The sequence below is a fragment of the Taudactylus pleione genome, unplaced genomic scaffold, assembly GCF_031769625.1.
Source record: "Taudactylus pleione unplaced genomic scaffold, aTauple2 ptg000012l, whole genome shotgun sequence".
In the NCBI taxonomy this organism is placed as follows: domain Eukaryota; kingdom Metazoa; phylum Chordata; class Amphibia; order Anura; family Myobatrachidae; genus Taudactylus; species Taudactylus pleione.
Genome location: NW_028284415.1, coordinates 19,017,316 through 19,031,606, shown reverse-complemented (window position 1 = coordinate 19,031,606; position 14,291 = coordinate 19,017,316). Strand labels below are relative to the sequence as shown.

The window sequence follows — 14,291 nt, the reverse complement described above, 5'->3', positions numbered from 1 at the left end:
AGCATCCGTTTCTGAATCAGGGCCTTAGTACCCAATCCACGCTGCAGCTTCTGAATAGAGGTAATTGCCACACCTCTTAACAGTAAAAACCAAGTAAAAAGAATAATAGAAAGCGCTGCTGATTGGAGACCTGTCTTAATAATAATAAATACAGTTTAATATAACATACAAATGGCCATATATAAAATACATAAAATTAAAACACAAGACAATTTGCATAAATAACAATGCATAGGTAGAAATACTTCTGGAATATCAGGTTAATGTCTGAGCATGTGGTTATATAAAGCAGCCGAGATAATAGCAAGCTGCCGACAACTCCACATATGTTGCTATGATGTGGAAGTAAACATATAAATACAATATAGTAAATGAAACAGCTCCACACTTCACTAGACGTTTCACTGGATTATATCCCAAAATGACACTTCAAGATTCCAAGTGTATTTTAATCCATACCATTTTATTAGGACAAGGACCAATTGAATAACAGTACTTTTTGTTCCTTGATGGTTGGAGAGGACTTGATTATAAATATATGTGAGTACATTATAGTGCTATTATCTTGGCTGCTTTATATAATAACATACTCAGATATTAACCTGATATTCCAGAAGTATTTATACCTATGCATTGTTATTTATGCAAATTGTCTTGTGTTTTAATTTTGTGTTTTATATATGGCCATTTGTATGTTATATTAAACTGTATTTATTATTATTAAGACAGAAGGTCTCCAATCAGCAGCGCTTTCTATTATTCCTTTTCCTTCCACCTGTGGGCTGCAGTGTCCCCCTGTGGGAGGAGGTGTTGGAGTTGGGAGAAGCAGTGGCGTAACTTCATCCAGACGCCTGGAGGCAAGTTATAATTTGGTGTCCCCCGTCACAGCCGCTGACACTGTAACATAGTGTTTCACATGCAGATACAGCCACGGTGGCACATAGAATATAGGCATGCCACAGATCATTTTAATCAGCAGAAGCTGCTTGTGCATCCTATTCACATCGCTGTGCGAATAAGACGCATTTGAAGGGAAAAATTTGCACGAAAAGATGCTCAAAGCTACCGAGTCACTCTGTGCTCACACGATATGTGTCGCATGGAGGATTGATGTATGTGGACATATCTGTATGCATTAGTGACCTGTATGGTGCAATTAGCATGAGGCTCAAAGTCCTCCTGATGGAGGTGAAAGCCACCTGATGTGGGGTGGGGTGCCCTCCTGTTACCCCTTATGGAGCAGAACACCCCACTGATGTGGTGGCTTTGAGGAGTTTAAATCAAGATACTGTAAGATTGCCACTTTGGTGGGACTACAAATCACAAAATGCTTAGTCTACTGCCGACTGCATCACATGCCAAGAAGTTGCTCCACCAAAGATCTGCCCCCCAGACTCAGTCGCTGGTGCCCGAGGACCCCGCCACCCATGCCCTCTTACCAGCAGCTCCGTTCGATGCATCCTTGTGGACATCCAGCTCCTGGAAGAAGATCTGCAGCCGTGCTTATCCTCGGGCCAGCCACTCAGGACTCTGCTGCCGGCTGCTGCCAGGAAGGAGTAAGACAGGGAGTTGTGGGTGAGAGGGGCGCCGAACGTGTCACACTGACATAAGAAGCTGCTGAGGAGCAGCGACACGAATTAGGAGGGACAGGCTACAGATAGATGGAGGAGGCAGCTGATGGTGTGACACGGAGTCCTCCACTCGTGTATGGTGGCTTCTCAGGTGCCGGGAAGAGGTGTCATGTATTGGGCAGCCGTGACGGTTCACTCCAGGTACATAGTTACAGCCCTAAGTGGGGTGAATATATTGTGGGCACTGGAGGAGGTGCCCCTTCAGTGCTGGAGCCCGGCCTCCATTGTCTCCCATAGTTCTGCCTCTGGGGGGGAGTAGCGGGGGAGAGCCTGAAAGCAGACCAGCATCTCCGGGAGTGCTGGGCACGCCCCCAGAGCGATGAAGCCTAGGAATGATGTGAGGTCATGCCCCTTCCTGCAAGGCCATGCCTCCTGAAGCATAATCGGTAGGCCACAATATTTGCAAGATACGCTAACCCCGTCTTTTAGAGCAACAGGCATCCAACTTCTATAAAGATAATTCATATTACATTTCTTCTCCTACTTAAGCATAAATGGCGTCAAACTGTTTAGCTGGTAAATAACGTCATTTTTAGAACTGATCAATACATTTCTTCTTACTTACAAAATGTAAACTTTTTTTACCGTAAGTATAGAAAATGGAATTCACTTACTTTCCCTGTTGTTGAGAGATGTCCCTCTTAAGGTTTTGTTCAGAAACAACCATTTTTTGATATGAAAAACCTAAAAGATCACATAAACAATGATGCATAGGGTATTTATGTACAGATTTGTTTTATGCCAATAAAGCTACACATTATGTGAATACATACTTGCCTACTCTCCCCGTATTGGCGGGCGGTCCCCTAGACCCTATAAGAGTAGGTGGCCCTCCCACATCCTGCACACTTCCTAGCTAAATGGACACTAGAGCAGGATAATGCTGCGAATCATAGGTAAATGTTGAGGGGGGCGAGGCCAGTATGACGTGTTTCTATAGTGATGCATAGTGCCATGATCTGTTCCCACCTCCAGTTATCTGCATCTTCCTCTGGGCTTCTCCAGGAGGAGAGAGTGCATAAGTAGGCAAGTATGTGTAAATAGTACAGAATAACAATATACAAAGAGTGTACACTAGAAGGATAGTATAGCAAAACTACATAAATAAATACAAAGGTCTTCATACATAAAGCATGAATGTGAACTTATATATATAACGGGGAAAGCATCAACAAACAGATATGGGCAAAGGTCTTCAGATCAAATAGCTTACAATCTAAATAAAGAGAGACATAGGGGGTCATTCAGAACCGCTCGCGAGCAAAGTTTGCTCGCTAGCGTCGATGTTGTGCGCATGCGTGAGACCCGGCGAGCGACGAGAAATACGTCGCTCGGGGTCTCGCACCAAAGGGGGCGTGCTGTCGATGGTGACTGACAGCACGCCCCCTTTGGTGGGCGTGCCGGGGGCGTGGCGGCCAGACGGAGGCGTTCCCATGGGAACGCCTACCATCTGAGTCCGGCCCCACTGACATCAGTAATGATGTCAGTGGGAGTAACTTTGGCTCTGATAGAGCCAAAATCACTCCTGGGCTTGCGGCAGCGAGACCCTACCGCAGGGTCTCGTCGCAAGCTCAATGGTCGCGATGGTCTTTGACCATCGCGACCATCATCATGGACGCTCGCTATAGCTGTGGGTGGTAACCCACAGCTATGGTCAGAGCGTTCAGCTCTGAATCAGGCTCATATTTCCAGTTTACATTTACAGTTAAGACATGTGTTTGTGATTGCAGCATTTCTTGCAAAGTAGATTTAATCTGCTTCAGCAGTGAGTTCCACAGTCTAGCTACCCACACAGTGACAAATTCCTTTTTATGTTGGTAGTAAATCATACTTCCCTACTTTCCCGGAAGAAGCGGGAGGCTCCTGAATTTTTCAGGGGAGACCCCTGCACCCCCGGAAGAGTATCCAGATCCCACCCACTTCCTAGTGAAGTGAGCAGGTTGGGGAGATAATTGCTGTGAAACGCAACTGCATATGGAGGGGCATGGCTAAAAGATGCGAAAACGCTTAATTTAGCCCCCCCCCTCCTCGCACTCATGCAGTTTTCCGTGAAGGGGGCAGGGCCTAATGACATTGTAACCTGGCCCCGCCCCCCCAAAGTGGCCAGCTGTGTCTGCTCTCCGGGCATCTCTACACTAACACTGTATGTGAGGGGTTTTGGGGGAAATGGAGAAATATACTTCAATGAAAGGATCATGGATATGTAATATAGCAAACAAGTGGTAGAGGCTAACACAGTAGGAAAATAAATCAAATGCTTTATCAATATCCATATACCTGGTACTTTCTTCTCAGTCTTTAGCCTTTGTGCATAGTCCAGTCCAATCGTACAGTACGGTTTGGGAAGAGTTAGTATCTTTTTGCAGAAGACATAAACCCGTTCGTACAGTTCATTGGAAATATATGCAGCCTAAAACGTCAGTTACAAGAAAATAGTCAATAACTGATTCAGGATTAAGTAACTTTACAGGTTGTGATACCGTCTAATGGACAAACATCAACCAAGCCTACAAGCCTACTTTTTAGATGCATTTAGTTTATTATGTCAACATTGTTTTCCTCCCATACAGCTGAATAGTCAGCCGAGTATGCTTTAATATTGCATGCCAACTATCCACACTAGAAGAAACCTTCCACAGCTTACTAGTCATAGGCAAACGCAGGGGGGGTTTCCGGTTGCCTGGAAACCCCCCTCCCAGCCCACACCATGACCACAATAGAAATAGTAATATAGTAGAATATTACTAATGCTGCATGATCTTCTAAGTATCACAAATTAAATAATTAACACAATCTCTGGATCTTTTAACATGTGATAGCCAGTACTAAATACACCTGTGCATCAACTAGGAGATCTAGAAAACATGTACTGTTAGGGGTGCACTGCTATAGACCATCAATAGGCTTAATTATTAATACTATATAATAATACACTATCCAGTGCATAACGAGACCAATATGTACATACAGTATATGTCCAGGGCAGTGCTAGGTTCTTCTGCTGCTTCTCCCCCAGACTCCAGGATTTGCTCCCATACTCTGGAATGGAGCCTACATCTGAATCAAAAACATTCAGCTCAGGCAGGATGGTCCTACTGCTGCATTTATTGGCTTAGTGTGATCACTGATCCTGTATATGCTGGAGTTATGACACTCAAAAGTTCAAAACACTTTGTATGATGCATATTAAAGCTGGATAAGTGCTAATTATACCCTCTTCATGGACTGGCCACACTCGTAAAATTAAGCATTTGGAAACCCCCCTTTAGAAATCCTGCGTTTGCCACTGCTAGTGCACCTAGGTATACAAAAGGTGGTGAAAACTCCCAAAGAACACTGAACTTTAATGCAACAGTTCCATTTTGCACAACCTCTCAACACTTTAGTACAAACACTTTCATTACTTTGTTTTCTCCTGAAATTCTATTCATTTTAGCTTCATTTAATTAATGAATATAATTAATATAGATAGAGAGATTACATCAGCACAGTCTTTTCTTGCATGTGGCAATTTTGCATGTGTAAGGGGCCTATCCATTACACAAATTTTTGAACAATCCAACCAAAACCAGGAGGTTTTGGTCGTATTGTTCACAAAGTCGTGTAATGGATAGCCAGCAAGGACCAGCGATGTGCGTGCACGCTGGGTCCTTGCCGACCCCGACTATCTACAGAACATGCTGGTCAACCTGACGACGCTTGTCAGGTTCCCCATGTTCCGAGATAGGAGGTCGGAATCCTGCACTAAAGACGTTCAGTGAACGCCATTCAGTGCGGGCACCACACCCGGCGACCTGAAGGACTAACCGCTAGACGTTCTGTCTTTCAGGTCACCTAATGGATAGGCACCTTAACTGTAAAGATAATTATATTGGTAACAGGGCACCTTGAAATGTGCTTCTCTGCTAAAGTGTAAAATAGCAAAGAAAAAAGGTACGAGCACTGATTTGGTGTTAATAAATTAAATCTATGTTACTATGGTTTATTAATAAGCCGCCATATACTCAGAGAGACTACTTCTTCAACTAAAACCAAGAAAAATGCAATATTGGTGTTGGCGCTAATATTGAAAATATAAAAAGTTGTTGTTATAAGAAAACTAAACCAGTGCGACGCATGTACTTGTACTGTATATTAAAAATATATGTATTAATTTTGATCAATATAAATATACATATTGGGCTTGATTCAGAATTGTACACTAATGCTCCCACTACGATTTTCGTAGCTGTGGATATGCAAAAATATGCTAATGCAACAGCGGGACGGGAATTGTACTGAGTCACCCACCTGAGCCATCGCAGCTGTCTGCAATTGTGTACACATACGCAGCATCGGACGCAGATCAGGCAAACATCAACTCCTTGAGTGAGTCTATGGTCACTCGAATGGCCACCGGAACTGAGATGCCAGAGCCACTTTAACTGCGCAGGTGCAGTATGTGACACGCTCCCTAAACGATCGGGACAAGCCAGAGTTTATAGTCGAAATTCCCCATTGCTACCCCAAAACGCAACCTGCCTATTAATCATACTGTGATTAAAGACTCGCAGCGTGTGACTACAGTAATGTACCTTGACACATGCGCAGTGCGACTCAGATACATCTGCAGTGGAGAAAAATCATTATATTTGTGAAAACATAGGTATAGCGTACAACTCTGAATCAGACTCATAGACACAACATAAGTCATAATGAATGTTAAAGAAGGCCTGGAGGAATAGGGAGGGCACATAAGATAATGTCCAGTATGGTATAGAAGCAATATAAAGGTCAATGTAACTAATGAAAAAGTACCTGGATTGCATTTCACACTGTACACAGGGGATCTCTAAGTAATTAAAAGTCAGACCGATGCTTAAGGATGGCTAGAGGCATTTCCTAATTATTTGGAAATACTTACATTGTAGACGAAACGCGTTACTCTGTATTGGAGGAGGAGGCCATTGCAGAGCACATTTACCTTGCGGTGTTGTCTGGAACCCCGGATCCCGTTGGACAGCAGTTCTACTGCAGTGGCTTGCTTGTGAATTAACCAGCACACACATCCTTACCTGCCCGGGGGCTATTATCCAGAAGACCTTCTAACAACACTGGCAACCTACTGTAATGTTGCAAATTCCCCTGTGATCCTGAAGGACACTCTAACACATTCTGCTGTAAGTACAGTTAAATCAGTAGCAGCGATTGCTTTGAATGTCATTTATTGCATAATTTAAACAATTTCTATTTAAATATTATTTTTGATTCATCTGGCCTTAATATTACTGCTATACCTTACTGGACATTAGTTCATGTGCCCTCCCTACTCTTTCATGCCTCTGCTTTACATTCATTATTACTTATGCTGTGTCTATGGGCCTGATTCAGAGTTGTACGCAGGAGATACAGTATCTGCGTCTTTGGACACAGCTGCTGTGCCAAAATATGTAAAAGCAGCAGGAGGCGTCTTATATAAATAGACGATTCCTTCCGGCTTCGGTGATCTCCTGCTGCATCCAAAGACACGGCATCTGATCACTCTGCGTGAACCTCGGTCATCTGAGTAACCCTCAGCTTACTCAGGATGGCTGGTGGTTTCACGCTGCCGGGGCCAAGAAATCTGCAGAAGACGCAGACCCTGGCCTCGGCACACCTGCAATATGGGGACGACAAGACCCCATTTTGTAATACCGTCATCGTTGCCGTCCCCAGCCATGTTTTATATGCTGCGGCTTAGGTGGCACTGTAAGCGATCTCTGAGTACAGGACGCATGCATAGATCAGTAACTGTCGGAGATGTACCCAAACCATCAGCTTTGCGTACATCTCTGAATCAGGCCCTATATGTATATTTAAGTTGAAAAAGATGAATATTTATATTTTTTTATACATGGTTTAATTTTCTTATAGTGACAACATTTTTTTATCCCTAGGCCCCTAGGCTTAAAAGTTCCTTATTGAGAAAGTCTGCAAACATTGGGGGGAATTCAATTCAATGCGATGATGAATAGCCGCATGAGGGAGCTCCCGCAGCTATTCAATTCATCGCGATATTTGGTCGGGCTAAAGGTTTTCTTCTCGCACCCCCCTGGGGATGCAAGGAGAAATCCCACAAAAGTGCCAGCCGCGCAGCCGGCACTTTAGTCGGGGAATGACGGTCCTCACGACTAAACACCCAGATTAAGTTGCGATAACCGGCATTCTCTGACTTAACCAATTCCTGACCAGGCAAACCGCTGTGTATTGAATAGCTCCGGGAGCTCCCTTCCGCAGCTATTCATCGCATTGAATTGAGGGCCTGATTCAAACCTGCTTGCGAGCGCATAGTGCTCGCAAGCGGGTCAATGGACGGGCGTACGCACTGCGTGTGTGCGAGCCCCGCAGCGAGCAAGAAATCACTCGCTCTGGGACTCGCAACAAGACGGGGTGGATGTCGATGTTGATCGTCAGCTCGCCCCGTTTTGTAGGCGGGGAGGGGGGGTGGCTGCAAAACGGAGGCGTTCCCTTAGGAACGCCTGCCGGTTGTGGGCGGCCCTACTGACATCACCAGTGATGTCAGTAGTGAACTTCCTGCTCTAATAGAGCAGGAAGTTCACTGGGGCTTGCAAGCCCGATGGTCGCGATAATCACGACCATCGCCAGGCCGCCCGCTAAAGCTGTGGGTGGTCACCAACAGCTTGGCGAGCGGCCTGGAGGCCCGGGTTAAAAAAAAAACGTCCCCCCCTGATTCAGAGCGAGCGCTCACAAATAGTGAGCGCCTCTGAATCAGGGCCTGAATTCCTCCATTATTAACAATTTGTTCCTATTTGTCATCCTTAGGTTCAGTTATGTGGTGGTAGACATGGTTGGGATTCTGTTTGTCCACATATTTTATGATTGGCAGCCACTAGTTTACCTATCACATGGACAATAAATAATATGATTTGGTCTGGATCCGATCCACCAACCCTTGGCACCACTGCAAGTGCCCCAAGGCACCCAGGTTGGTACCCACTGCTTTAAAGTGTAAAATGGAAGCATAAATCAGGTCTTGGTAGAATTGTAAAATGAGATCCGAGATTGCCAGTTCAGATCTGGCCTAAAACTAAATACTTTGTAAATATAGGGAAAAGGGTTAGAGGGGAGACCCCAAGCGCTGGTACCAAAAAATTTTTTTTTGTTACGTGAAGGCAGAAAAAACTTCAATATAGTAGGAAGATATCATGGTATACCAAATCTGATGTCAAATGGAGGTGCACCCTAGAGCAGGGGTTCCCAACCACGGTCCTAAGGTTGGGTCTCGGCAACAGCAAGCCCCAGGGCGCTTTCTGATCTGATCGAGAAGGAAGCTCCCCACTGACATCACTGCTGATGTCAGTGCGGCCGCCCACAAAACAGCAGGCGTTCCTTAAGGAACGCCTCCGTTTGTGAAACCACCCCCCCGCCACGCCCACAAAACTGGTTGAGCTGTCAAATAAAATCGACAGCCGCCCCTTTTGTAGTGAACTCCGGAGCAAGAGAATTTCCCTCTCGCTCCGGGGCTTGCGCACACGCAGGGCCTAAACTTCGACCCGGTTGCGAGCGCTCAGCGCTTGCGACCGGGTCTGAATGAGGTCCTCTGTGTCTTTTATTCCAACCGGACAAAATAGGGTCTTTCCCAGTGACAAGCACGACCTAGACCTATTACTCAGAACACATTTAACCCGCCTAGTAAAGATTAGGATAGCTAACTGCACGCCTTGTGCATCTGATTGGCCGCTTGTATACACACATGCGGCAAGCCCCCATGAAGTCACGGAGCTCAATTGACGAAGCCTTGTCAGGTGAAACGCGCGTCTTGTCGGGAGCCTCCGGAGTGCACAAGGAAACTCCCTTCGTCTGGACACTGCCGCTGCGCACTCGTGGTATCAGGTATTTCACTCATCTTCAAGGGATACACGGACTGATGTTCCCACTGCACTGTATTGACACATCAGTGGGGTGAGGTGCGTTGTTTTCCGGTCCAGTGCTTTTCCTTTCTATCTTTCTATCCTTTCTGGTGTGTGTAGGACGCTATGGATGCTGGCCAATTATTCAATGAGAGATCTCTCTCACTACTCCTGGCAGGCGAGTCTTTGACTGCCCCACTCCCACTCCCCCACTGTCCCACTGGTATAGCCTGCACTTACACATCAGGCTTAAAGTGGATGAACAGGGGAGGACAGTAGATGCCAATAACTATACTATACTCAGTGGCGTAACTAGGGTATTTGGAGCCCAGGACAAATTTGAAAAGGGAGCCCCCCCCCCCCCCGGTGTGCGCGCGGCGAAGGCACGCGCGGCAAAAAATGGGCGTGGTCACTTAAAAATGGGGCGTGTCAACATGACACACCCCTTTATTTTCACGCTGAACATTCCTATCCATATGCACCTTAACCCCAGTAGTACCCCTTATACAGTACCCCCAGTATGCAGTTGTGGTCCCTCTTATGCAGGCCCATAGTAGTGCCCCTTATACAGTATCCCCAGTAGTGGTCCCCCTTATACAGCCCCCAATTAGTTCCCCTTACTCAGTACCCCCAGTAATGGCCCCCCCAAATGCAGTGCCCCATGTAGTGTTCCCCCTTATGCAGTGCCCCCAGTAGCAGTCCCCACAATGCAGCGCACCCAGTAGCGGTATCCCCTTATGCAGTGCCCTTTATATAGTGCCCCCAGTAGTAGTCCCCCCCCTATGCAGTGCCCTTTATATAGTGCCCCCAGCAGTAGTCCCCCCCATGCAGTTTTCCCAGTAATAGTCCCCCTTATGCAGGCACCCAGTAGTGATCCCCCCTATCCAGTGCCCCCTGTAGTGGCCCTTCCTATTATTGCCCCCAGTAGTGGTCCCCCCAGTGCAGTGCCTCTAGTAGTAGGCCCCTTTTATAATGCCCCCAGTGGTAGTTCCCCCCCCTCAAGTAGTAGTCCCCCAGTAGAGGTCCCCCCTCCCGATTAAGTGCCCCCAGTAGTAGCCCCCTCCCCAGTAGAGGTCCTCCCAATAATGATGCCCCAGTAGTAGCCACCCCTCCCCCATTGTGCCCCCACCCCCAGTAGAGGTCCCCACAGTAGTAGCCACCCCCCTCCCCCGTTGTGCCCCCAGTAGTGCAGACAGGTTTAAAAAATATATATATAAAAATATACTTACCTGAATCCACGCTGCTGCTGCTCCGGTCCGCGACACCGCTCCCGACGTCATGATGTCATGACGTCTGTCCCATTACCCACTGCAGGAGCCGGACGGAAGCCCGGCTCTTGCAGTGGGTGCTGCAGCAGTCAATGAGAGTCTATCTGACTCTCATTGGCTGCTGTTTAACACACGCATCGCTGCCAGCGCTGGCGGCGATGCGTGTGTTATGCACAGCCTGAGCCCGCCTCCTAGCACTATTGGTCAAGCGCTCAGGGGGAGGGAATGGGCTCAGCTGTGCAGCACAGGACTGGCGCTGGAAGCCTAGTGCCGGTCCTGTGTAAATGTGTAGTGCTGACCGCACTCACTGCGGTTGGCGCTACACTGGTGGCTAAATAGGGCGGCCGGACCGTGGACGGCGGCACCCCCCCCATGCCGTCGGTCCCACGGCGCCCAGGGCATGCACCCCGCTCGCCCTGCCCTAGTTACGCCACTGACTATACTATACCCTCATGGTATATGCGGTGGGCCCGCTCATGTCCCATTCACTACATCTGTACATGGGACACAGAAGCCACCTATCCCCTTGCCTATAGTGAGTGGTAACTTTACTGTCAGTAAATGACAACTTTGCACCTGTATGTTATACCTGATACACTATTATTTTCATATCTTATGTCCCCTCTTGCCTCAATCTGCATTTAGAGATATTGTCATTTGATGACACAGGTTCTCACAAAATCAGTACCCTGATATATGTTGACATGTGGTTATTGACACTTTTCTATTATATACTGTGCAGATTATAACATCTTAGATATTTGTTACATAACATATTATGCCCTTTATTCTGGGCAATTGATATCTCTGTTGAGGTGAACTCTTGATGGAATATATCTATTTGCTTTAATACCATTTGTATGTTTTTTGCGGCAGACTGATGTTCTAGTGTTAATTCAAGAAATATATCTGTTTTATAATACACCAATATTACTGAAATATTTCACCTAGAGTTTTCATTATATAGAGCTATGATAGCTCATACACTTTTTGATGTTTTGTGATTTATGATTACATGAGATCTCGCAAATATATGCTTCAGTGACTGTATGATTCATCAATAAGATCACCACTAGATGGTGATGCTCACCATTTGAGTTTAGTTTTTTAAAAGGACAATAAGTTGTTCTTTTTCTCATGTTGTCATTATATGTTGTCTAGTATCTTTGTCCTCCTTTTTACATGTATTTATTCTTAATGAAAACTTAATAAAAGTTAAATTTTATAGCTAATTAGGTAGAATTTGTGCCCCAAACAAAAGAGTACTTTCCCTCCACCTTGTTGCTAAAACTAAATACCTTTTGCAGAAAAACAACCCATCTTTCACCAATCTTTAAAGGATAGATATGCTTGTCTTTGTGTACTGTTAATTGATATTTTAAAATAAATATTAATATATAGAAATAATAAGAAAATGCCGTGTCGAACCTCAAAAAGCCCATACTTATGTCCTTGTTCTTCTTCTGTTAGTTACAAGTAAGGCAAAAGAGGTACAGAGTTTAGTTTAAATGCAAATTGAGTTTTCTGTATAGAACTCTTTAAGCATCTGGATAGTACATGTATATAAAATATCTTTCCCTGGGAGGTCTATCCTCACCCCATTGCAGTGGGCCAGTGATTACCTTTGTGATGACATACATCAATGTGTGGAGTAAAGGTATAATATAATGCAGGTGGTCTCCTAGCTCCGCCTGCAAAGAGAGCACAAATGTTGTTACAACACACCTCAAAATGCAATTAAACATTGAGTTGATATTGTTTTTGGAATTGTCACAAAGCTACAAGCATTATTAGCAAAGTGAATGCAGTAGAGGTGGGTTACACAATTTTTTGCTAAACTCTGTTGATTGTTGTAATTTATTTTTGTTATTTATGTATAGACCGATAAATAAACATACATTTTTCACATTGGTTTGCACGTTGCTAGTAGGATATTCAATATATAAGGTATATTTCTGTGTAAATGTCAATAAATGGCAAAGTAGTGAGTAACTCTAGCAACATCCCCAGGGGACCATTATCTTCCTTGCATACACCCAGTTGCCACCCAGAAACGTACATAGTCCCGAATGTGAGGGCTGCGGTCCCTTATATTATATATGGTTTTGCATATAGCAATGTGATTGTTGTCCGGAGATTGTATATATTTTTTATGTTTTATGTTTTTTATGGCTACAGTAAATATATAATTGAAAGTATGTCTGTATTTTAATGTAAGGTTTAACCACTTAACTGACAAAATATTTTTCAAAAAAACGCTCAGAGATTGTCAGGTTTTTTTTTACGAGTGAATTAGGTGAAGAACATGTATTTCAACTTATCCAAAATTATTTAATAAAAAAAAATAATAATAATAATAGTATTTGTAAAAATTGTTTTTTCCCCCAAACATCGGAACATCGGATCACCACCATTGGAACATCGAGACCATTGCGACTTTCCTTTTCACAGCGGCTTCAGTCATCAGGTACACTCTAGGGGGTGAGGCTGGGTTAAATAATAATTTTTCCAGCGGCTGCTAATCTCTGCAGCCATTGGGTGAGGGGCCCCTCTGAGAGCAGCAGCTGCTGGCAGATTCTCTTCCTCCAGCCACCCACACTGTGTATATGACTGGTCATGTTGTTGACGACCAGATCAGATAACGCACAGTTTGGTGTAGTCGCAAAGGATGCGACCATGCCAGGCAAGTGGTTAACTTTGCACAGTGTTGTAATGTGTGTAATTTAGTGTTCTGTATGTGTATGATTAAGTGCACAATGACTTTTGTTTAGGGAGGCATCTGAGGCTACGTAGGGTATTTTGTGCTAGCAGTAACTTACCCTTTTTTTCTTTTAAATACTTAACATTTGTCTGGCTGTATATATTAGCAACAAGGGACAGCACTAATTTGTACAAAGCTCAGCAGAGTTGCCATTGTGTACCTTCAATGCCTTCACTGCCACCTGTAACACCATTATAATTTTTCCTTTAATTGTACTATATATATATATATATATATATATATATATATATATTTTGTGACAAGGTCGGAATCAAAGAAACAAAACACAAAATAAACCCTAGCCCGGTTGGGCACTAACTAGACATCAAGTTCCCTCACTAACGGAACACTAAATAAATCTTCGTCCACAGTATTCACAGTAACTTAAAGGGACAGGCATGAATTGTGGAATCCATGAATTGTAGCCAGCAGTGTCTCAGAGCAAGCTAACCTGCAGGCCTGCTCTCTCAGGTATGAGAGACTCAGCCCTAACTAGACCCAGCATATATTAGCCACTTCCAGGTGCAAGCCTTGATGAGCCTGCTACAAGGCTGAAAGGCCCAAGCCCTGGAGTGACCTGTGGATGGAGCCCTCCCTCTCCTCACATCCACTCCCCCAGGACCCATTCCTGCTTTTCACAGAAGCCGACATTACTAGTCTGCTTTTCTAACAGACTTCTCCTGGGGGTTTTAAAAGACATAAGACAGGAATCTGGGACAAATATAGAAGCCATTCCCCACTT

At 44.8% G+C, this 14,291-nt stretch overlaps 1 protein-coding gene across 4 annotated transcripts in view; it reads right to left on the bottom strand.

Moving 5' to 3' along the window:
• PIK3R6 (phosphoinositide-3-kinase regulatory subunit 6) overlaps positions 1-14,291 on the bottom strand; it is a 160,469-nt gene that overhangs the window by 40,150 nt on the left and 106,028 nt on the right. For all 4 annotated transcript variants that reach the window (XM_088468468.1, XM_088468467.1, XM_088468469.1 and 1 more), the window contains 3 exons: positions 12,411-12,479; positions 3,909-4,041; positions 2,246-2,315 (listed from right to left, as the gene is read on the bottom strand). In XM_088468468.1, coding sequence (XP_088324594.1) covers positions 2,246-2,315; positions 3,909-4,041; positions 12,411-12,479 — 272 coding nt within the window. The remainder of the gene's footprint in view (positions 1-2,245; positions 2,316-3,908; positions 4,042-12,410; positions 12,480-14,291) is intronic.